At 36.0% G+C, this 23,787-nt stretch overlaps 4 protein-coding genes and 1 long non-coding RNA gene across 5 annotated transcripts; 4 read left to right on the forward strand and 1 right to left on the reverse strand.

Annotated features, from left to right (window-relative positions):
* The first annotated feature begins 992 nt into the window (after window positions 1-992).
* LOC109125488 (secreted RxLR effector protein 161-like) lies at window positions 993-1,895 on the forward strand. Its single transcript, XM_087458611.1, has 3 exons — window positions 993-1,141; window positions 1,223-1,286; window positions 1,617-1,895. The coding sequence occupies exons 1-3, from the start codon at window positions 993-995 to the stop codon at window positions 1,893-1,895; spliced, it is 492 nt and encodes a 163-aa protein (XP_087314737.1).
* Window positions 1,896-5,632: 3,737 nt separating this feature from the next.
* Window positions 5,633-6,468, forward strand: LOC104704893 (uncharacterized). The gene is made up of 3 exons (XR_015560779.1): window positions 5,633-5,765; window positions 5,879-6,164; window positions 6,247-6,468. It is a non-coding gene; the product is annotated as an uncharacterized LOC104704893 (long non-coding RNA).
* Window positions 6,469-7,993: 1,525 nt separating this feature from the next.
* On the reverse strand, window positions 7,994-9,746 carry LOC104702239 (protein LURP-one-related 15). The gene is made up of 3 exons (XM_010418063.3): window positions 9,302-9,746; window positions 8,988-9,218; window positions 7,994-8,318 (listed from the first exon to the last, which is right to left on the reverse strand). Exons 1-3 carry the CDS (start codon window positions 9,584-9,586, stop codon window positions 8,187-8,189), a joined length of 648 nt encoding a protein of 215 aa, XP_010416365.2. The 5' UTR covers window positions 9,587-9,746; the 3' UTR covers window positions 7,994-8,186.
* Window positions 9,747-14,864: 5,118 nt separating this feature from the next.
* Window positions 14,865-21,002, forward strand: LOC104702240 (pathogenesis-related protein 5). Its single transcript, XM_087457030.1, has 2 exons — window positions 14,865-14,991; window positions 20,134-21,002. Exons 1-2 carry the CDS (start codon window positions 14,943-14,945, stop codon window positions 20,805-20,807), a joined length of 723 nt encoding a protein of 240 aa, XP_087313156.1. The 5' UTR covers window positions 14,865-14,942; the 3' UTR covers window positions 20,808-21,002.
* Window positions 21,003-21,800: 798 nt separating this feature from the next.
* On the forward strand, window positions 21,801-23,550 carry LOC109125591 (uncharacterized). The gene is made up of 5 exons (XM_087457032.1): window positions 21,801-21,865; window positions 21,978-22,263; window positions 22,346-22,573; window positions 22,661-23,052; window positions 23,298-23,550. Exons 2-4 carry the CDS (start codon window positions 22,261-22,263, stop codon window positions 22,979-22,981), a joined length of 552 nt encoding a protein of 183 aa, XP_087313158.1. The 5' UTR covers window positions 21,801-21,865; window positions 21,978-22,260; the 3' UTR covers window positions 22,982-23,052; window positions 23,298-23,550.
* The last annotated feature ends 237 nt before the right edge of the window (window positions 23,551-23,787 follow it).

The raw sequence follows: 23,787 nt of genomic DNA on the forward strand, positions 1-23,787 counted from the left end.
ACTTACGTGTATTTGGGTGTATTTGCTATGTACTAAGACCAGATGAACAGCGAGACAAACTCGACGCCAAAAGTGTTAAAAGCATGTTCATTGGATACTCTACAACACAAAAAGGATACACGTGTTATGAGCCGAATACAAAGAGAGTGTTAGTCTCCCGCGATGTCAAGTTCGTTCTCAGGATTTTTATGATGAGAAGAATTGGGACAATCTCAAAGACCTGTCCACTTCACCATCTGATCGTGCATCAAACCTTCGCTTAATACTTGAGAGACTCGGTGTCGACAACTCTCGAATCACACCAAACCCCGACGAACCTCTTTCACCAGAAGCATAGAATCAGAGGAGTGCATCCACACCTCCTGAGTCAATTGTGATTGAAACTCCACAACCTGCAACTGATGTAGAGGTGTTAAACTCGGTAGATGTGAACACTGTCTCCAATGAAGAGGATGATGTACAATGAAGACGACGATGCTGAGGATAGTCAAGAAGCTATTATACCATTAAGAAGGAGTGAACGACTTAAATCTGCTCCCTCCAACTGGAAAAACCCGCGTATTTTCTACAACAATGTGGCGGTTGCTCATCTTATCAAAGCCGTCTGCATTCTTGCACACTTTCCCTTGGAGCATCAAGTGTTTCTTGGTCAAATTGACAAACATTGGATTCCCCAAACCTATGAAGAAGCCAAAGAACATAAAGAATGGCGTGATGCCGTTAGTGCCGAGAAGAATGCCATGGAATCAAATCACACTTGGGATGAGGCTGACCTACCCAAAGGAAAGAAAGTTGTAACATCAAGATGGATCTTCACCATCAAGTACACGAGTGATGGGGAGATTGAACGATATAAAACGCGGCTTGTAGCAAGAGGATTCACCCAAATGTATGGGGAGGACTATCTTGATATGTTTGCACCAGTAGCTAAACTCCACACGGTTCAAGTGGTCTACTCTCTCGCAACAAATTTAAGCTAGGGATTGTGGCAAATGGACATTAAGAATGCGTTCTTGCAAGGTGAGCTTGAAAATGAAGTCTATATGCGACCTCCACCGGGCTTAGAGGACACCATTGGTCCATGCAAGGTCTTTAAACTTAAGAAAGCAATTTATGGTCTCAAACAGTCTCCAAGAGCATGGTACCATAAGTTAAGCACCACATTACTTGAGAGAGGGTTTCGCTAATCAGAGACTGACCACACTCTCTTTACATTGCAAAGCGACAAAGGTATTATAGTCATTCTCGTTTATGTTGATAATATTATCATCACAGGGAATGACAAGGTAGGAATTCAAGACACTAAAAACTTTCTTAAATCAGTTTTTGACATTAAAGACCTTGGAGAGCTTAAATATTTTCTTGGAATTGAAGTATATAGATGTGAAGAAGGATTATTTTTATAACAAAGGAAATATGCTCTTGATCTTTTAAGTGAAGTAGGGAAACTTGGATCTAAAGCAGTCTCAACACCACTTGAAGAAAACTATAAACCAGGAGGAAAGGGGGAGCTTGATGCAGCTCCATTCGATGATGTCAAGCAATATCAGCGCTTAGTAGGTAAACTCATATACCTCACTATCACACGACCTGACATTTGTTTTGCTGTGAACCAGGCGAGCCAGCACATGCGGAATCCATCCATGCACCACTGGAACATGGTGAACCGGATACTCCAATACATCAAGAGCTCGTCGGGACAAAGAATTTGGATGGGACGCAATGAGAGCACCGAGCTTGTTGGATATTGTGATGCTGACTACGCTGGAGATCGTGAAGACCGTCGTTCAACCACATGCTACTGTACGTTTCTTGGAGGGAACCTAGTCACATGGAAAAGCAAGAAACAAAGGTGGTATCACTATCGAGTGATGAGGCCGAATATAGGGCCATGAGGAAACTCACTACAGAGTTTATGTGTCTCAAAGCTCTTCTCAAGGATCTTGGAATTGAGTCATCAAAGCTAATCACAATTCATTGTGATAACGAAGCTGCCATTCACATAGCATCAAACTCGGTGTTCAATGAGAGGACCAAGCACATTATGTTGATTGTCACAAAGTCCGAGAACAAATCAAACTTGTAGTCATCCTTCCATGCCACACTGAAAGTTTTGAACAGTTGGCCGATGTACTCACAAAAGCTGCCAGTCCACAAGTATGTGAGTATATTCACTCCAAGATTGGTCTTAAAGACCTTACTCGGCCATTATTTCTCAACATGGCACCTACACTCTTTTTCCCTTATGTATAGTTTTTCTCAAGTGGTTTTCTACACTAAATTCTTTAATGAGGTGGGTGTTCATGAGTCCAACCTTGATTGATGCTCTTGATCAAGCTTGAGGGGGAGTATGAGAACTTACACCACTGTCCGTACGTCCGTACAACCACCAGGATGGGCCATCTGTACGGTTTGGAGGCTTAGCGAGTCCAGTCCATGAAGAACAGCCTCCAACGGTCACAAGACTTCTAGATCCTTCCCATGGAGCCGTTGGCGAGTTTGTGCAAGTGGAAAGTCAAACAAAGATCACATGTAAACTTAAAGAGATATCACTTTCATTGTGTGTAATTGTGCATAGCATCTTAGGTAGAACATTCTCTTTGCAATTGTCTATATTTAGATTGTAACTAGGAACTAAATCAAGTAAGAAAAGAGATTATCTCTTTCTCTATTACACTCCAAAATTCTCATATTCTTCCTACTCTCTTTATTCTGTTTTTACTCTGTTCTACACTCTGTTTCAATCCCTGTTTGATTCTACACTACCTCACAAATATTTCCATACTCTACTACTTAAAACTTACAAGAGAGACCATATGGTCGTAAAGCATAAACATCTGTTGTCTTAACATTCTTTTGTTTTGTTTCCATGTTATCTTATTTCCTAATCTGAGAAGGTGCAAGTGAGTTCATGTTAATAAACTTTTGTTCGAAACCAACTTGGAACTTTCTTTACCTTTTGGGAAAGGCTTAGAGAAAACCCTATATATATATATAAACGAAGCATTTAGAAATTGATTGTCATTGAGTACGTGGTGCTATTAAGATGGCTTGATTACTATAGTACAGTTAATGTGTCTACAACGGCTCAGTTGGCCGGATGTTTAACAAAGGCACTGGGCAAGGTTCAATTCAGTACACATTGATTTCCAAGTTGGGCGTTTCTCAACATTCACACTCCAACTTGAGTGGAGTATCGGAGATAATTTCGAAGTTGTATTAGTTTGTGGGCTACGTATTGTATTGTATATTGGACCTAGCCGACTTGGTCGGCAAGTCTTGTCGTGGGTTTTGGAGTTAAGTCTTGTGTATTCTTGTAAGATACAACCATTTCAATACATTATTCATTCGATTCTACAAGTGACGCAGTTGGATAACCCTAGGTTTAGCAAGCGCTAATCGTAGATCAAACTCAAGTTCACAAACGTTGAACGTGAAAGATAAAACTCTCTCTGGAATCCACCAGACACTACAAGAAAACATGTTTTTTACGACTACAGTTGGCGATTACATATATAGACGTTATTTTTGGTGACTATCTAACAACTATTGGGCGACTATTGTACGACCATAAATATTTGGTCGTACATTAGTCGCCTTTTTACGACTACATATAGTAGTTGGTATGTTAGTCGTAATTTAGCGACTATGTTATGACTATATCGCATACCGGAAGAAGTAGTCACTAAATAGTCGTTATATTAGCGACTAATATGCGATTCAAGGTAAAGATCGCTAAAAAGTCGCATATGAGTCGCTGTTTAGGAAAATTTAAAAAATTTAAAATTTAGCCTCAAACCCTTAATCAAACTCCAAAACATAAATCATAAACTCTAAATTTTTATTTTTCAATTTTTAATCTTAGAAATTAATTCATAAACCATACAACCAAAACATAAACACTATTTATATACATAAACCAAACTTTAGAACTTATAAGAAAATCTATCCCAAATCTTAAATCTTAACCCTAAACCCTATACCCCAAACCATTAACCAAACTTCAAACCCTTTAGTAAACTCTAAAACTTATATTATAAACTATAAATCTTGAACTTTCAATTTTTAATCTTATAAATTAATTTGTAAACCATAAAATCAAAACTTAACCATTATTATATATATACATAAAACCAAGGTTTAATAATTACATACGAAAGTCTAATTGATATAATATATCCAAAAACTGATATCTAAGGCTGAAAAAAATTATAGTTTTCCAAATCTTATATTATTATCAAAACTTAACCCTAAATCTTAAACCTATATCCCAAATCCTATACTTTTAACATTAAACTTTCAAAATTTAAACTTTTATAATAATTATATAAAAATTATTGCATAAACCATTCAACCAAGATATAACCATTATATATGTATAAAAGCAATGTAACCATATGCATAGTATATTTAATTATGTTTAATATATTATGTACTATTATTATTTTTAAAATTGTGTTGTTTTATGTTTAAATAAAATGTTTATATGGATGGATATATGTTTTTATGTAATAACATATTTTTTTTGAATTAACAACAACATTTTATGGGCTAACAACATTAAAATTGAATTGAGCTAGGCCCAAATCCAATTACACTCTTTTAACCCATCTTCTTCCAAACCCATCTTCTTCCTATACTCTTTATGACAAAACCTACTTCTTCTTACTCTCTTCGACAAAACCCTAAGCCGCCTAACTCATCTTCTTCTTCTTCCAATCTCTCTTCTGAATCTTCAATCTCTCTTATCAATCTCTCTTATCGAACCCTAAGATGCCTAATCGAGGAAGAAAAAGAAAACTTGTTTGTAATGTTTCTCAGATTCACGGAGGGTCAAGACTACGGCCTACCAATCTACCCAATCAGTATGACTTCACGCCGGCAGTCCAAGCTCCTCCTCCGCAGCAGACACCTGAAGAAGAAGTCCCCATTTTGCCACGACATTCAACGCAATCCCAGATCCGGGACTATCCTCCGCCTCAACAACTATTTCAGGGCTCCTTTACTCGCCAACCTCAACCTCAAGTACGCCGGTCTCCTTCAGAAGAAGTTAAATACAATCCAGCGACTCATGCAACTCTTGAAGATGGCCCTCCGCCTTCTCCAGCTCAACGCTCTCAGACTCGTAGTCATCCATCGCATCCATCATCTCAAGGCAACAACTTTGAAGAAGAAACTGCTGCGGTGTTGCCGGAACACGAGCAGGACGTGGTTCGGGCTCTAAATGCCCTGCTTCTGGTGCCAAACAGGGATAAGTTCACCACGGTCCTCTCTCTCACACCCATACCGAACACCCAATGGTATGATTTTTCTCTCTTCTCATGTATTGTAATGGTGTTTTGTGAATGTTAGAAGAGAAATCTGTAGGTCAATGTTTTGCAATGGTGTTTTTTTTGTCTTGGTGAGTCAATGTTTTGTGAATGTGCGTATGCGTATTGTTTCTTTTGACTCATTAACTGATGGTTCATGTATTGATCTCATTTCTTGTGGTTCATGTGTATGGAGGTTTACTCGTGTGTATGCGTATTGTTACTTTTGCAATGGTGTTTTTTTGTCTTGGTGAGTAAATGTTTTGTGAATGGAGCTTTTAAGTAACCTACTTACGAAGGCTTATTGGTTCATGTGTATGGAGGTTTACTCGTGACAAAAGATCGAAACTTGTTCGAAAGATTACTAAAATTCTTCTAAACAAATTCGAAGGTCCCTTCTACAGGTAGACATGTGTGCCGCGGGAAAAACAACAGAGATACATCCTTGAGTTCGCGGTAAGGATTCATGTCACATAGCTTTACATGTCTTCTTTTCACTCACAATAAGCCTTATGTCACATAGCTTTACATGTCTTCTTTTCACTCACAATAGCTCTTTTTTTTTCTAGAAAACCCACACATGGGATCCTTTGATAACGGGACTGTTCAAGCTTATTTTGAGGAAATCTGTCAAAAGCGGATCAAAGACATGGTTAGCACTGTGAGGACTAGTCGAGTTCAACCAAACTGGATTTAAAACACTCTCTGGAGAACGATGGAGGATACTGGGACACTGAAGAAGCACAACAAAAGAGTAAAACCTACACTGATGCCCATATGTCTGACCGTAACGGCCTAGGTCCTCACGTCCACCTCTCAGGGCCAAAGTCGTATTGACAGCTTCAAGACGAAATGGTTAAGTAGCTGTTATTTTTGCCACTTTCAATTCTTACATAACTGTTATTTTTTTTTTAGTTAATCTCTGCTAACATTGCAGGTTGAGGAATTGGGAAGAGAAGTTCGACTTGGTGAGGTTTTTATCAAGGCACATACAAAGCCTGATAGTACATATGTTGATTGGAAGGCAGAGAAGATTGCAGAAACAAATGAGAAGACTGTTCAAGAGAGGTTGTCTCAGCTCGAGGCAGAGTCTTTTGCTGTGTCAGATGGAGAATCACGGCCACGGGACCTCACAACAAAAGAATATACATATATTTTCCTTGAGGTAACTTTTTTTAAAAACCAATACACATTTATAGTCTTGGAGTTTAATTTGTCATCCTTTAATCTTAACTTTTCTCTTATTTTCAAGTCCACTGAGAAGGATTCAAGAGGAACACCTTATGGAGTTGGAAGCCTTAAGGACTGCCTTGTCAATGGAACGCATAAGCAAGCATGTGGCTTTTCTACCTTTGTGGCTCTCGAAGAACAGTTGAAGGAAGCTCAACGCATGATAGAAGAACAGGCTGCTCAACTGCAGCGGCGTGATGCAGAAATTGCTGCGCGTGAAGCTGAGCAATCCAAAGTTATTGCTGCCCAGAAGGACAAGATTGACCAATTCTCCATATTGGAGGAGTTTCTGAGAGAATGTGATCCACGGTTTCAGAATTTCGTTTGCAAGCCATTCAGCTAAAGAGACAACCACATAACCTCTTCCCCAAAATGATCCAACTCCAACTCCATCAACATCAACATCTGCTTAAGGTACTCTTCACTTCTAGCTCATCTTATACAATCAGCTGGATAACAACTAAGTTGATTATGATATTTCAAAGGCTAATATATGGAAATTTTTCTAGATTAGTAAAATTTTAAGACTTTACAAGTATTTGTGCAATAGGTTTCAAATGGGTTCGTTTCTTTTTACTTTTTTCAATAGTGAGCTTAATTTGTCTTTGTACCTTCATCTTTTCAACTTGGAATAACCTTAAGGTATTGTGGATTGCAAGGATCAGTTCCTGATTTGAGAAGGATACAAGCACAAGAAGCCTCACTTGGGAAACGATTGGAAGAAGCCTTTTTGCAGATCTTGTTGTTTTCTTGATCAGTGTTCTTTCTTTTCTTGGAATACTTGTGTAAGAGTTACTTCTTGTTGTTTTCTTGATCAATGTTCTTTCTTTTTGTTATCTTTTGTACTTGGGGTTGTAATGAATATGATGTTATGTAAGATGTGTTTTGTTAATGTAATATTAATTGTATATATTTTTATAATTGTTCAAATATAAGAATTAGATGTAAATCCAATTAAATAGAATTTATAAAACAAAATTCAAATATAAAATTTTATATAAATCAAATTAAATATTTATATAGCAAAATTATAGTGTTATAACACTTTATCATTAATTAAATACATAATCGTAAATTAGTCGTCAATTAGTCACTAAATTTGGTGACTACATTATGACTATTTAGTGTAGTCGTAAAATAGTCGTAGCGTAGTCACTAAATTTAGTGATTACTTTACAACTAAATTTACGACTATACAAAATAGTCATAATGTAGTCGTAGCATAGTCACTAAATTTAGTGACTACTTTACGACTAAATTTACGACTATACAAAATAGTCTTAATGTAGTCGCTATTTGGCGACTAATTTTACTACTATTTATTTTAGCGACTCTCGATTTACTGGTTTTAGTCGCTATTTAGTTGTAACACACCGTTTAGCGACTAAATAATAACTAATAGTGTAGTCGCTATTTGCCTGTTTTCTTGTAGTGAGTTCCTCTAGAATACAATAGAAAAGCTAAATGATTTTCTTAAGAATAAGAATTATGAGATTTTGTATCTTACAATGGACCTCTTTTATAAAATAAATCCCAACTAGAGAAAAGGAAATAAGTTTGAAATAGGGAAATTAAGCCAAGTAAAAAACCAGACAAAGGGAAAAAAAAACCATAGAAATTAACATAATAAAGAAAAATTAAAATTTTCTAGAGGCGTCCTGCCTCAGCAAAAATGACAATGAGAGAGGCAACGAAGGCATAATCAACGTTTGGATAAACAGTGACAGAGTAACTGTCCTTTCCCAAGAAAACGCTCCGCACCGTGTGCTTCTCGTGCACCTGCCATTCAAAACCATACCATTTTTTTTGTTTATCAGAAATAAATGTTTTTATTTCTCAAAAAAATTGGCAAACTCCCAGTGCATAGTGTATTGTGTATAGACATGTTTATTTCCAGACGTGAAAAAAAGAAATATGATGATTCCACATAAACTAAACTATACCATATACATTAATTCATAGAAAATGGATTTTTGTTTGTTGATCACTATAGAAAAAACCGTCGCACGAATCAACTGCTCATCACTAATTGGACCGAGTCCATCGTAAATAATTATTTATTTATTTTCAATGTAACAGTCTGTAATGTTATATTTTTGGTATAATTGGTAATAGATAATATCATCTATTTGGTTTTAATGTCTCAAACTTAAGCCTATAGTTATATACTTTTTTTTTCATTTGCTCTTTTAAGATTTTAATTTGTTCTTATGTTTTGCTCAAATTTTCTTTCTTTTTCACAGCAAAAATTGTTCATATTTTTTTTAGATATGTTTAGTAAAAAAAATCAGTTTTAAATAAATCAAAATATACTCTGTTAGACTTGTAGTAAAAATATTGTCCCAGTGTGAAATACCGACTTCTAAGAGTAGACCAAAGTCCAAAGTGAGATGCATATATAGGAACTGATGAAGTGGATGGAAGGAAGGAAAGAGATAGTTTGTTTACTTTGGCAACAATGGCGTCGTCAGATTCGCCGGCGTAGACGACACAACAACTCTCGTGCCTATTCACTTTGACTTTGAAATCACATATCTTCTCGTCTTTGTTGTGAGGCAAAAACACATCAAGTCTGCCCTCTCGCTCACGCATCGGCGATCTTTTCACCCTGTATAGCAGATCACCCTGATCTGTACTCCCTCCTCTAAAAACTTGCCACCTGTCATGCCTGCTCATCATCTGTAATTACCAAATCTTTATTAATTGTGTTATTTGTGTATACATCAAAAGTTATGCACGCCAGGTCAGTTTTTAATTTGTACCTTCCTTTGCAAAGTCAAGACCTGAGTTTCAGAACCATCCAGCAAGATCCTATTTTCGTGAAGAGAAAAAAGCGGCTGTTTCACATTGAACAACAGGTTTCCGTCCACATTCGTTATCGCGAAGTTACCGTCCGTTACCTTCATCAACTTCCGCACGATCGCCAGATCTACTGGGTGCGGAGAACAGTACTTTGGATCCACTATCACTCCCGCTTGTGGTTGTGGAGTCGAAGGAGCCGAAGCGCCAGCACCTTGTGGGTAAGCGTACACATAGGGTTGCTGCATTCTTTTGTTTTGCTTTGCTTTGAAATGTTTATTTTTTTATTTTTTTTTCTGGTCTGCATGGTTTAATGTTCTTAATTTATAAAATAAATATCTGGATCGAATATATTGACTTTTAAGAGAGTTTTAAGTCTACGTACGAGCACTATAAACTTTATTGTGTAGATTTTTCTTTTCTTTCAAAATTCTTTCAAGATAGAAGAATAATTTGGTATGGTTATGCCGTCAATAGAAGTTTAAGGTTCTTTATAATTCCTTGAAGAATTTTTAATATTTTTTGCATGGTTCCTAGAAAAAATCTGACGGCGCATTATGTCAAATTTTTAATTAATCAAAATTTCAAGTTAATCAATTTTGGATTACTCAAATTTTTAGTTAATCAAAATTTTCACACATGTATATTAAGAAAACATATTAAAATTCTAATTTTAAGTGTGTTATTTTTATGATTAGCAATAGTATATATCTAATTATTTTTTTTAAAGTCTACAATTCATTATTAATAACAAATAAAGATGGATAGAAAACCTAAAATATGTGTTTTTTGCACCAACTTTTTTTTTTCCTAGAATTTGGATTAATAAAGAACATGAGAGGGAGTAAATAATAGCACCTTAAAACGGAAATATATTGATCATGGCTCAAATGTACATCAAAACAGTGTGGCCGATGTAACTCTGATGAGTTAAGAGAGAAAAAGAATTCTGGTTAGTAACATCGAGTCATTACCTTTAGTTAGTGCAAGTTCAGAGAACTACTCTTTCTCACTTGTCTAAGTCAATGTATGTTTAAGTCAGTCTTCTCACTTGAGAACAAAAAAAAAGAAAAATAATTAGTCTTCTCACCTCTTATCTTCACGGTGAGAAGACCGTTTCTACTTGCTCGGAATAATGTGGGTTGTTTTCTAACGGAACCTCACACGAATGTGTCTCTTCACATCTCTTTAATTTGATTTTTTTTTGGTTCTAATTAAGTAAAAAGAAACAACGTTAAATTGGGAATGCTCTTTCACCATTATTACGTTGTGTCAACTTTTCATTTACGAATTACGAATCCGTAACTGTGACCCACGATATTTTATTTTAACCGTCAAAATCGACGATGTACGTAAAGACCAAACACACTACACACTTGTTCTCCGACTAGATTAACCGTCAAACCGACACACGGTATAGCTGCGTGTAAGAGCGCCTGCGCGGCGTTTAGTTCGCCGCAAACTTGTTCTCCGACGTTACTCGACGATGTTCAAGAACGCATGCCGTAGTGCTTACAGCTACGCTTATGACTACGCTTCGAGCTTTTAAATTTCACTCGTACCGGATCCAACTACTTGCAATTTAAGGCAAGAACTTATCTTCAACCAAAATCTATTTAATATCCAACTAAACCTCTCTAGATTTTTTTCCCGCTTGCTACTCACGCCTTCTTTGACTCATTGCTCATCCTTTTATACACCTCATATGCGCTCTATTTACAGCTCACTCATCAAACCTAGCTAGGCGTAACAAACCTTATCATCTTCATCACTTCATGATTCAGTGCACCAGTACACTCCAAGTGAGGACAAGAGCAGAGTGTTGACCAGTCTTGAAGGTTCTACCGAATTAGACTTCTCCTGGACCTGAAACAAAACATTGAGGCCCATATACTAATTCTGACCCATTAATCGGAAATGGACCGTTAACTCACAGTTTGTGTATACAGTGCCACATTTCTGCAAACACTCATGATTTTGGCCAAAATTATGATGGCATGTTATATACTGTATGTCCAGTGATTTCAGTGGTCAGAGGAATTTCTCCTATCAAGAAGACCTTTCGGTTCTGAAATGCATCGCAACTTTTGCAATGCTAATATTTTGGACAGCACTGTTTCATATATCTCAATATCTATCTAGCCTTATGTTCACATAGCTGTTTCAAAGTATATATGCTGGTCGAAGCTACACGTATAGATCTTTTGTTATTTATTACAAGTTCCCACCATCTTTTGGTTATTTTAGAGGAGATTTTAGTAATGAAGTTTTTAAAAAAACAATAACTCTGTTGTACATACAATTCTTTCTTTGCATACAAAGAAATAACATGAATAATTTACAAGCATAAAGATCTCTGGAAACTCAGATGTTCATTTGACTTGTATGTCTTAGTTGCACTTTTTTTTTATGTAAAACAGTGTGTCTTGCAAAATGCAACTGTTAGCAATCTTTATATCATTCCAAACTATCATCGAGCAACAGAACTTGGTATATTGGAACTGTGAAACTCTTCTGTTCATTGAGTTAGAAACAACAACAGGTAACTAACTCTATTGTCAAAATGATTCAGTTGGTAAAGGAAGTTTCATTGAACGAAACAATATATAAGGATTCTTACCTTCGACTCGGTATGAGAAGAACCACTCTCTGCCCATCAACTCGGTAAACGGATAGACAGGACCATTCGGAACAAGCTCCTCCTCCTTTTGAATTCAAGCCACCGTGATTACACAGATATCCTTATACGCTGGTTTTCTACCAGAACTTAATCTTTTCTTCCATGTATTAAATTTTTAAAATCAGAAATGTTACATTCGTTGTAAAGAGAAGTTTTTTTTTATGAATACAATTTTACATTCATTCTAAAAAAAGAAAAAAAAAAATCTTACGTTCTCCTTAGTCATTAATTATCTAAGTAGGTAAAAGTGTAATCATTTTGACTGAGCCAACTTTGAACATTCTTTACCTTTTTGGTTTGGAAAATACCTAACAAACCCAAATGGCCAAATCTAACAATGTCTATGGATGAATTCAATTTGACTGTTATTAAGATATGCATGGAAAAATATATACCAAGAACATCTTGAAATATCATCCTAGTTTACATTTCCTTTCATATATATCCTTCTTTAATCAAAGGTAAATAAGACCATCTAGTTGTATAATAGGTTTAAGAACTTGCATGAAGTTGTATTTTTTTTACTTTAAAAAAAATAAAAGTAAAAAAAGTCTGATTGGTACAAGACTTTTAAGACTTTAAAAAAAATTAAAGCCTTGACAGTCATTTATTTGTCAATCAGACTTTTTTACTTTTATTTTTTTTAAAGTTTTGTAAATCACTTTTTTTTTCCTTCTTTCTTTTTCCAGATTTTTTTAAAGCGTCAAAACCAGGCTTTAAAATTAAACAAATATAAAATTTTATTTTTTTCTTTCTCCATTATACTTAAAAGCTCTCCAAAAATTTATATATAAATTTTACATAAATTATTTTTATACATTAATTATTCTTATTTTTTTCTTTTTCTTTTAAGATCCATTTCAATAATAATAATTTTTATTTTCATTATCATTTTAATATATTTTAATAATAAAAGTAATAGCTTAAGTTTTAAAAGTATCGGTTATCAATCAAATTTTAACAGTTAAAGTTTTTACAGTCATAACATCTACAACCAAATTCTCTACATCTAGAATTTTAAAGTTAAAGTCTTTAAAACCATAAGTTACAGTCATAACATCTACAACCAAATTCTCTACATCTAGAATTTTAAAGTTAAAGTCTTTAAAACCATAAGTAACAGCCGTTACCAATCGGAGCCGTAATTAAGCCTCTTGGCATATAAATCCACACTCAAAAACCTATAATCTTTTCTTGTTTTATAAATCTTACAACCATATATTAATGTTAATTAAATTTTAGGTGCTACGAATCACAACCGCATAAAAACCGTGTGGACCATGTAACTCTGAGTGAGACTAATAGATATTTGATTATGAACCATGTTCGACGTCTTTCTTATTTAGTAAGAAGAGCCACATCACTCTTTGTCTCTATCAGCTGAGTTCTGAATATTTTCCGCAGTCACACACACGCAGACTGTATTCCAATAAAAATACAAAAACTTATTTCTGTAATTCTTCGAAAAAGACATAATTTTGTGCTTGAAAAAAAGCCGTCGCTGATGATCTTAACCTCACGACAGCTTTTATGCCTAACAACGTTGACTCACTCATTACTGAAATTAAGGGTTCAAAGTAAGCAGCCACCCACCCTCACGGCAAGATTTCCTCGGACCCAAAGTTGGTTCGGATTTATGAACCCATTTCTGTAAGTCTTAAGTCAGGCTTCTCAACTCGTAATAATCTTCAAAGTATTCCGATATACTAGAAATCCCTCGCCTTCATTGTTTTATATATATATATATATATATATATATATATATATATATATATATATATATATATCACTTGAATTTTATGTCATCAATTAATGTCTTTTTATATAGAGATTTTTTAAACGAAGTTCTAGTTTAATATTGTTTTAGAAGATATAAAAGATTATGCAGAAATATTGTTAGTCTGTGTGCAAAAAAAACTCCAAAACCACACTTTTAAACTTATGAAATTAATATTTCTCGGTGCAATTTAGCGGAACAGAGGTACGTTTAAATTTACTGAAAAAATAAATTAATCTAGCAGTGAAATTAAAAATGAAATGGAAACTTCAAAACGATATACATATAAGTGATGGCTGTTCTAATGAAAGATAGTTTCTCACGTGTTGGAAAATCGTTTATCGTGATTTTTAACGGAACTTGTCAACAATGGTTTGATTTGATCTCAAGAGTTACCGCGTGTCATCATCGTCTGATGTCTCAGCCATGGTTTGCATCTTTTCATTGCCCATACCCTTGCCTATCACATTTCTAGGGTTCAAATTCTAGATGGTGATATGATCTAAAACCCTAGGGTTCAAGTTGCTGATCCCCTTTTTTGTATGCATCCATTCGGGCCTTATAATGGAGTATCACAACAAAAATAAGTATGATCCTATTATATTCCGGTTTTACACTCGTGCATGGATCACAACAATGACATTCTGGATCTAAAACTTGTAAATATCACAACAAAAAACATGTCTATAACTATACGGATCAGATCTCATATTCGTGGATCACAATTAGACAAATCTATTTGGGTCTCATACTTGCGGATCATAAATCATATATAACATCACATTGGTCACTAAAACCTTAGGGTAGTGCATGTGCATCACAAAACCAAGTCTTAAATTAATTAGGACTTCTCAATGTTTTTTTACCAACTTACAGTAAATTAATGAAAGAGAAAAAACAATTAAGGCAAAGAAAATTAAGACAGCCGAAGAAAATTCAGTGAGGAGAAAATTCAGAGAACCAAAAATATCTATCAAGAAAGTGAGAAACCAAAAATTCTAATTGATTAAAATTGATAACATTAATTACACCCCTACCCCTCGAAGGCTCAGACCCGCATCTATAAATAGAGGATCCGTGCCATTAGCATTGATCATCATCCACAGCACAGAAACACAACAAAAATACGTACGAGAAAAGAAAAAAAATGGCGCATATCTCCAGTTTTAACATTCTCTTCCTCGTGTTCATCACAAGTAACAACATCAAACAAACTCTGTCTTTGTTTTTCTAGTTTCACTTATGTGTTATCTTTCTCCTTACGTTATTACACTCTTCACCTGTTTTTTCATAGGAATATAATTTTCAATACTGTCTCTTAAGTGTCGTTTTCATAGGAATATTAAATTAATTACATGCATGTCATAATATTTACAATCTTATCATATTTAGGTCTATGCCTATTTTCATTTCAAATGATAATAAAAATAATAATTTAGGAGAAATAAAATAACTAATTAAAAAGTTATTAAATAAAAGGAAAACAGTAAAAATTATTTTTATTGATATATGAATTAAATAAAAACAAAAAGAATATTTTTTGTATTATATAACTGAATTTTCGTTTTTTTAATTAAAAAAATAGATAACTCAACTTACCACATCTTAACTCATGAAAATTTCAATGATGTTGAATAATGTTTTGAGTTAACAATTTTACAAAGGATATAACTCAAAACTGTAATTTAACCATAACACATTGTAACTCAAACTCAACTTAAAAATTTTTAGTTTTGTTGTTAATTGGTAACATTTTTGAATAATCTATGAGTTGAGTGCATAACTCAACTTAACTCAATGGTAATACATGAATAAAATAAAATCTACAAAGATGATTTCTCACGTCGTGGGTTGTTTTTTAACGGTACTTGATACGAACTTGTCACAAATGGTTTGATCTTAACAGTTACCACGTCATTATAATATATGTGATGTCTCAGCCATGATTTGCGTGCCTCCTTTCCCATATACTTGCCCATCACATCGTCTAGGGTTCATATTCTAGATGGCTCGTGGGTGGCCGGCCGATATGACCTAGCTAAAACCCTATAGGATTCGATCGAGCGATGGCGCGTTCAAGTTGTCAATCCCCTCTTATGCATCTATCCGGGTCTTATAATTGACTAATCGAGGATCGGTATAATACGATCGTGGGTCACAACAAACACATCAATCTGGATGTAAGACTAGTAAATCACGAACAAAATATGTCTATCCGGATCGGATCTCGTATTTTTGGATCACAATTAGACACATCTATTTAAATCTCATAGTCGTGAATTAATCACAAATCATGCAACAAATAACATCACAACCCTAATGGCAAGGCCGAGTCAAAACGAAATATTGAATTAGGATTTCTCATTGTTTTTTCACCAGTTGATAGTAATTAAGTTAATGGAAGAAAAAACCATTGAGACAAAGAAAATCCAGACAGCCAAATAAAATATCTATCAAGAAAGCAAAAATCATAATTGATTAAAATTTTATAAGATTACGTCGCTGCCCCTCGAACCTCCATCTATCACTACAAGAAAACACGGGTTTTGCGATGGACAAATATATAGCAAATCCGTCGCAAATCAAGAAAAGCGAGAGATTTGCGAGGGAAGTAAGTTCCTCGCAAATCGGTCAACATTGCAAATCCCTCGCAAATTTTGCGAGGAATATTTTCCCTCGCAAACTCGTCGCAAATTGCAAGGAACTATCTAAATAGCAAATTCCTTGATATTTTGGTATCTAGTAAATCCCTCGCAATTTTGCGAGGCTTTTGCAATAATAATTTCCGTCGCAAATAATAATAATAGTATAAAAAAAATATAATTTTTAATTTTGGTAAGCTTAATTAGAGTTAAACCTGTAATTAGACGTAAACCTATAATTAGAAATAAACCTTAAACTTATGCAAATTAAAGCTCTAATTAAAAGTACTAAGTTTACAAAATATGTTTACAACGGTAAAGAGTAACCGACTGTTTACAAAGTTAACTGAGATGTTCAAAGATAAAGAAAGAGAGTTCATATCAGGATGATTCTCCGGTGGTAGGTACTCCGGTGGTTGGTACTCCGGTGGTTGGTACTCCGATCACAGGTCTGGCCGCTGAATCTTCTCGGGGAAATCGAGCAGCAAAGTCTGGATCTTTCTCTGCAAGATATTCAAAGTATGCATCATAACTATGCATCTTCTCTGAATTTTCTTGCATCTTCACTGTATTGGCCTGTAATTGACTAGCCTGAGTTGCAAGAACAGCTTCGGCAGCAGCAAGCTTTGCAGCTAGAACAAGTGGATCTTCAGAAGGAGGAGGCGGTTGACCAATCTGAGCTGAAAATGCTTCTACTTGCATGTTACCAACCCCATATACCCGGTTCTTTTTCTTAGGAGCAACCTGCCAACAAAACAGAGACACTTGATCACTCAAACATAAACAATTAGACAATGAAGATACAAAACACAAACATAAACAATGAAGCATGTTTTACCTCGGCATAAATGTGGTTCTTCACAGTCAGTGATAACCCGCCAGAAGCACTACTCTCCATGTTATCCCCTGATAATAGCTCAGACTCAGCTTGAGCTACCTTTGACGAGACTTCCTTGTACACCTTCTCAGACAGTCCATCAACAAAAGACCCATCAGGTCTCCTATGAGTGTCTTCTAGGACTTGCAGGAAATCAGGAAGTGCCTCACCAGTCTTCTCAGACTAGAAACAGAGAAATAAAACAACTTGTGTTAAATATTGTAGATACTTGTGTTAATCAACTTGTGTTAAACAGAGAAATGAAACAACTTACATGCTTTCGTGCTCTAGCTTTAAAAGAAGTCTGACCAGACCGGTGCTTATGTATTCTGGTGCCCTCAGGATCACTGTAACGAGCATTGCGGCTATTAATACTCTTTTTTCTGATTTTGGTTCACACCAAAACTTGACCAAGCCATCCCATACGGTAGGATCAAGCCAACGCGGCATTGCATCATTACCTTTTCGCTTCCACTTACCCTTCCACCGAGTCACTTGATCACTCATCCGGGTCTTCAACTTTGCTTCAAACGCAGCTCTAACTCTTCCGTTGATGGAAGGGTCCCAGTTATATGTTTGCTTGCAAAAATATAACATGAATCAGAATCAAATAGAGTGAGTAAACACACAAAAAATGTAATTTAATTCACCAAGAAACATTTTACTTACTGCAAAAGTTTCAAACCACCGCTTTACAACCGCACCTGGTGTTTGGGTCCAATTGGCATGAGGTTCTTTGAAATCTCTTTCAAAAATGGCCCGGACAGTAGCACCAACCGAAGAATCCTGGTCAAACCTACAAACCACAAGAAAAATGGAATGAGGATCAATGAAAATACAAAACATAAAGATCAACTATAGATTAGATAACATTCTCACCAGAGACTACCCGGAGGTCGCTTAGGATCCAGTTTTGGTAAGCTAGCACGCCCAGGACTTGCAAATAACTCTTCCAAAGTGAAATATATTTGAGAGACAGTCGTACTGTTGACACGCGAAGTTGACTGCTGAGGAGGAATATCATTTTTCACCACCGGAGAGGTTGCATTACGGTTTTCTTGTGTTGCTGGTGAGGTTCCTTGAGAAGAAGCGGGAGAAGGTACCCTTTGAGCAGAGCCAGCAGGTACCCTTTGTTCAGAGCCTTGAGCAGAGATGGGAGGAGATAACCCTTGAGGTGATATGAACCGACTGTAAATATTGTGGTTTACAGACCCGTCTTGGTTTCGAGAAGACATCTAAAAGAAAAATTCAATAAAACTATTAGAAACCCTTAAATTAAAATTACTAAAAATCAAATAAAATCAAAATTAAACCTTAACCCTAAAACTAAAATTCATTAAAATTATACAAAAAACAAATTAAACTTGAAATTAGAATCCTAAAATCAAAACCCTAAAATCAAAACCCTGAAATCGAAACCCTAATATCAAAATTGAACACGAATTAAGAACCCTAAACTCGAAATTAGAACCCTAAACTAAAAATTGACCCCCAAATCATAACCCTAAAATTAAAATCTAAAACTTAAACTAACAACACTTACAGATCGAGAGAATATGAGGAGTAACCGGAGATGGATCGGAGAAGAGAGGAGGAGACTCACCGGAGATAGAGGGGAGAGGAGGAGACAGTCACCGGAGACGAGAGGGTATAGAGAGAAGAGAGGGACAGTAACCAGAGATGAGAGGAGATAGAGAGAAGCGTAGGTCGCCGGAGAAGAGAGAAGATGCAGAGAGTAACCGGAAAAAGAGAAGAGAGATGGAGATTAATTGGAGAAGAGAGGAGGAGATAGATCGAAGAAGATAGGAATTAGGGTTAGAGGTTTTTTTGCGGCTGCGGATTAGTCGAGGTTTGAGCTCGCTCAAACTAGGTTTTCTAGTTATATAGAAAAAACTGCATCGCAAATCCCTCGCAAATATTGCTAGGGATTTGCTATGGTCCCTCGCAAATCCCTAGCAAACATATAAAAATATGTAATTTATATTTCCAAACTTTGCGAGAGAATTGCGAGAGACCGTAGCAAATCCCTCGCAAAGTCTTTTGGGTTTAGGTTTTGAAACTGTCATTTGTAACCTATCTTAGATTATAAATCTTGGATTCATCTTTTTAATTATTAATAGTAATGTAATTAATCTTAAGGGTTTAAGTTCAAGAGTTTAAGGTTGTTATTTGCGAGGGAATTGCTGTGTTTTGAGTAATTTGCGATGGATTTGCGACGAATTTGCTATGGGTCTAGCAAATCAGTCGCAAATTTGTCGCAAACCTTGAATAATTAATTTGTAAAAACCATCAAAATAATTTTAAAAAATTAGTCAAATTAATTTTCAAGTATATTATAAGGTCAAATGGTGTCATCATACTCTTTTCTATCATCAAACTTTCCAAAATTGTCCAATTTTGCATCTTACTCTAAATATTTCTACACTATATCACATATATGTTCATTACATTGAGACAAATATTTGCCAAATTGTCTAATTCTCCAACAATTTTGTGTTGCACTGCTATCTCTAGTTTTAACATTCTCTTCCTCGTGTTCATCACAAGTAACAACATCAAACACACACTCTCTCTTTTTTTTCGTATGTTTCACTTATGTGTTATCTTTCTCCTTACGTTATTACACTCTTCACCTGTTTTTTCATAGGAATAGAATTTTCAATATTGTCTCTTAAGTGTCGTTTCCATGATTTTTTTTTTTTTCTTGATCATCGTCTTCGATCACAATTTTTTTTTTTTCGATCACAATTATATTGTAAACATAATTTTATACACAGTTTCGTATTTTTGATGTTTTAGTTTTGTGTTTTAAACTGCAGGCGGCATTGCCGTTTCCGCCACCGTCTTCACTATTAAGAACAATTGCCCTACCACCGTCTGGGCCGGAACTCTCGCGGGCCAAGGACCCAAGCTCGGTGACGGCGGATTTGAACTGACTCCAGGTGCTTCCCGACAGCTCACGGCTCCAGCAGGATGGTCAGGCCGGTTCTGGGCTCGTACCGGATGCAGCTTTGACGGCGCCGGCAACGGTAGATGCGTCACCGGAGACTGCGGCGGTCTAAGATGTAACGGCGGCGGAGTTCCTCCCGTAAGTCTGGCTGAATTCACCCTCGTAGGCGATGGCGGGAAGGATTTCTACGACGTGAGCCTTGTCGACGGTTACAATGTTAAGTTGGGGATAAGGCCTTCGGGAGGATCCGGAGATTGCAAGTACGCAGGCTGTGTCGCTGACCTCAACGCGAATTGCCCTAACGAGCTTAAGGTCATGGGTCCTCAGAACAATGTCGTGGCGTGCAAGAACGCCTGTGAAGCGTTTAAGACGGATCAATACTGTTGCCGTGGAGCTTACAGTACGCCACAAACTTGTCTTCCCACGGACTTCTCGAGGATTTTTAAGAGGGCTTGCCCTGACGCCTATAGCTACGCTTATGACGACGAAACGAGTACCTTCACATGTACCGGAGCTAACTACGAAGTCACATTCTGCCCATAAGAAAAAACAAAGCTCCGATCTGGTTTCTCCCCTCACGTTTCTATTGCTTGTTACGTACGGTATCCAAATAAGAAAAGATGATGACTGTAAATCATCTTCTTACACTTTTCTAAAGCTTTTACTAAGTGTATTCAGTTGTTACACAGGTCATCTGATTTGCATACTAAAGAAATAAAACAAAGAATTATTAATTTACTTCTTTGATCTATAGTCTCTTATTAATTATTTGCATTGTATATAGATATGCTCTTCTATTGAAACTCACATTTATTTGACTTGTATCTTAATAAATTAAATTAAAAGGTTTTCTAACGTTTGATTCAGTTGGTCACCTTCAGAAGAAGTTAAATACAATCCAGCGACTCATGCAACTCTTGAAGATGGCCCTCCGCCTTCTCCAGCTCAACGCTCTCAGACTCGTAGTCATCAATCGTATCCATCATCTCAAGGCAACAACTTTGAAGAAGAAACTGCTGCGGTGTTGCCGGAACACCAGCAGGACGTGGTTCGGGCTCTAAATGCCCTGCTTCTAGTGCCAAACAGGGATAAGTTCACCACGGTCCTCTCTCCCACACCCATACCGAACACCCAATGGTATGATTTTTCTCTCTTCTCATGTATTGTAATGGTGTTTTGTGAATGTTAGAAGAGAAATCTGTAGGTCAATGTTTTGCAATGGTGTTTTTTTGTCTTGGTGAGTCAATGTTTTGTGAATGTGCGTATGCGTATTGTTTCTTTTGACTCATTAACTGATGGTTCATGTATTGATCTCATTTCTTGTGGTTCATGTGTATGGAGGTTTACTCGTGCGTATGCGTATTGTTACTTTTGCAATGGTGTTTTTTTGTCTTGGTGAGTAAATGTTTTGTGAATGGAGCTTTTAAGTAACCTACTTACGAAGGCTTATTGGTTCATGTGTATGGAGGTTTACTCGTGACAAAAGATCGAAACTTGTTCGAAAGATTACTAAAATTCTTCTAAACAAATTCGAAGGTCCCTTCTACAGGTAGACATGTGTGCCGCGGGAAAAACAACAGAGATACATCCTTGAGTTTGCGGTAAGGATTCATGTCACATAGCTTTACATGTCTTCTTTTCACTCACAATAAGCCTTATGTCACATAGCTTTACATGTCTTCTTTTCACTCACAATAGCTCTTTTTTTTCTAGAAAACCCACACATGGGATCCTTTGATAACGGGACTGTTCAAGCTTATTTTGAGGAAATCTGTCAAAAGCGGATCAAAGACATGGTTAGCACTGTGAGGACTAGTCGAGTTCAACCAAACTGGATTTGAAACACTCTCTGGAGAACGATGGAGGATTACTGGACACTGAAGAAGCACAACAAAAGAGTAAAACCTACTCTGATGCCCATATGTCTGACCGTAACGGCCTAGGTCCTCACGTCCACCTCTCAGGGCCAAAGTCGTATTGACAGCTTCAAGACGAAATGGTTAAGTAGCTGTTATTTTTGCCACTTTCAATTCTTACATAACTGTTATTTTTTTTTTAGTTAATCTCTGCTAATATTGCAGGTTGAGGAATTGGGAAGAGAAGTTCGACTTGGTGAGGTTTTTATCAAGGCACATACAAAGCCTGATAGTACATATGTTGATTGGAAGGCAGAGAAGATTGCAGAAACAAATGAGAAGACTGTTCAAGAGAGGTTGTCTCAGCTCGAGGCAGAGTCTTTTGCTGTGTCAGATGGAGAATCACGGCCACGGGACCTCACAACAAAAGAATATACAGATATTTTCCTTGAGGTAACTTTTTTTAAAAACCAATACACATTTATAGTCTTGGAGTTTAATTTGTCATCCTTTAATCTTAACTTTTCTCTTATTTTCAAGTCCACTGAGAAGGATTCAAGAGGAACACCTTATGGAGTTGGAAGCCTTAAGGACTGCCTTGTCAATGGAACGCATAAGCAAGCATGTGGCTTTTCTACCTTTGTGGCTCTCGAAGAACAGTTGAAGGAAGCTCAACGCATGATAGAAGAACAGGCTGCTCAACTGCAGCGGCGTGATGCAGAAATTGCTGCGCGTGAAGCTGAGCAATCCAAAGTTATTGCTGCCCAGAAGGACAAGATTGACCAATTCTCCATATTGGAGGAGTTTCTGAGAGAATGTGATCCACGGTTTCAGAATTTCGTTTGCAAGCCATTCAGCTAAAGAGACAACCACATAACCTCTTCCCCAAAATGATCCAACTCCAACTCCATCAACATCAACATCTGCTTAAGGTACTCTTCACTTCTAGCTCATCTTATACAATCAGCTGGATAACAACTAAGTTGATTATGATATTTCAAAGGCTAATATATGGAAATTTTTCTAGATTAGTAAAATTTTAAGACTTTACAAGTATTTGTGCAATAGGTTTCAAATGGGTTCGTTTCTTTTTACTTTTTTCAATAGTGAGCTTAATTTGTCTTTGTACCTTCATCTTTTCAACTTGGAATAACCTTAAGGTATTGTGGATTGCAAGGATCAGTTCCTGATTTGAGAAGGATACAAGCACAAGAAGCCTCACTTGGGAAACGATTGGAAGAAGCCTTTTTGCAGATCTTGTTGTTTTCTTGATCAGTGTTCTTTCTTTTCTTGGAATACTTGTGTAAGAGTTACTTCTTGTTGTTTTCTTGATCAATGTTCTTTCTTTTTGTTATCTTTTGTACTTGGGGTTGTAATGAATATGATGTTATGTAAGATGTGTTTTGTTAATGTAATATTAATTGTATATATTTTTATAATTGTTCAAATATAAGAATTAGATGTAAATCCAATTAAATAGAATTTATAAAACAAAATTCAAATATAAAATTTTATATAAATCAAATTAAATATTTATATAGCAAAATTATAGTGTTATAACACTTTATCATTAATTAAATACATAATCGTAAATTAGTCGTCAATTAGTCACTAAATTTGGTGACTACATTATGACTATTTAGTGTAGTCGTAAAATAGTCGTAGCG

The sequence above is a fragment of the Camelina sativa genome, chromosome 7 (genome assembly GCF_030686135.1).
Source record: "Camelina sativa cultivar CO46 ecotype springtype chromosome 7, ASM3068613v1".
Lineage (NCBI taxonomy): Eukaryota > Viridiplantae > Streptophyta > Magnoliopsida > Brassicales > Brassicaceae > Camelina > Camelina sativa.

Bases quoted from the DNA above. Each gene is read 5' to 3' on its own strand.
- LOC109125591 (XM_087457032.1), top strand. The intron at 22,574-22,660 runs GTAACTTTTTTT...CTTATTTTCAAG, and splicing joins ATACAGATATTTTCCTTGAG to TCCACTGAGAAGGATTCAAG.
- LOC109125488 (XM_087458611.1), top strand. From the start codon at position 993: ATGGACATTAAGAATGCGTTCTTGCAAGGTGAGCTTGAAAATGAAGTC. The intron at 1,142-1,222 runs GTACCATAAGTT...TACATTGCAAAG, and splicing joins AAACAGTCTCCAAGAGCATG to CGACAAAGGTATTATAGTCA. The intron at 1,287-1,616 runs GTAGGAATTCAA...GCTGTGAACCAG, and splicing joins TCATCACAGGGAATGACAAG to GCGAGCCAGCACATGCGGAA.
- LOC104702240 (XM_087457030.1), top strand. From the start codon at position 14,943: ATGGCGCATATCTCCAGTTTTAACATTCTCTTCCTCGTGTTCATCACA. The intron at 14,992-20,133 runs GTAACAACATCA...TTTAAACTGCAG, and splicing joins CTTCCTCGTGTTCATCACAA to GCGGCATTGCCGTTTCCGCC.
- LOC104702239 (XM_010418063.3), bottom strand. From the start codon at position 9,586: ATGCAGCAACCCTATGTGTACGCTTACCCACAAGGTGCTGGCGCTTCG. The intron at 9,219-9,301 runs GTACAAATTAAA...TGGTAATTACAG, and splicing joins TCTTGACTTTGCAAAGGAAG to ATGATGAGCAGGCATGACAG. The intron at 8,319-8,987 runs GTAAACAAACTA...TTTGAATGGCAG, and splicing joins ACGACGCCATTGTTGCCAAA to GTGCACGAGAAGCACACGGT.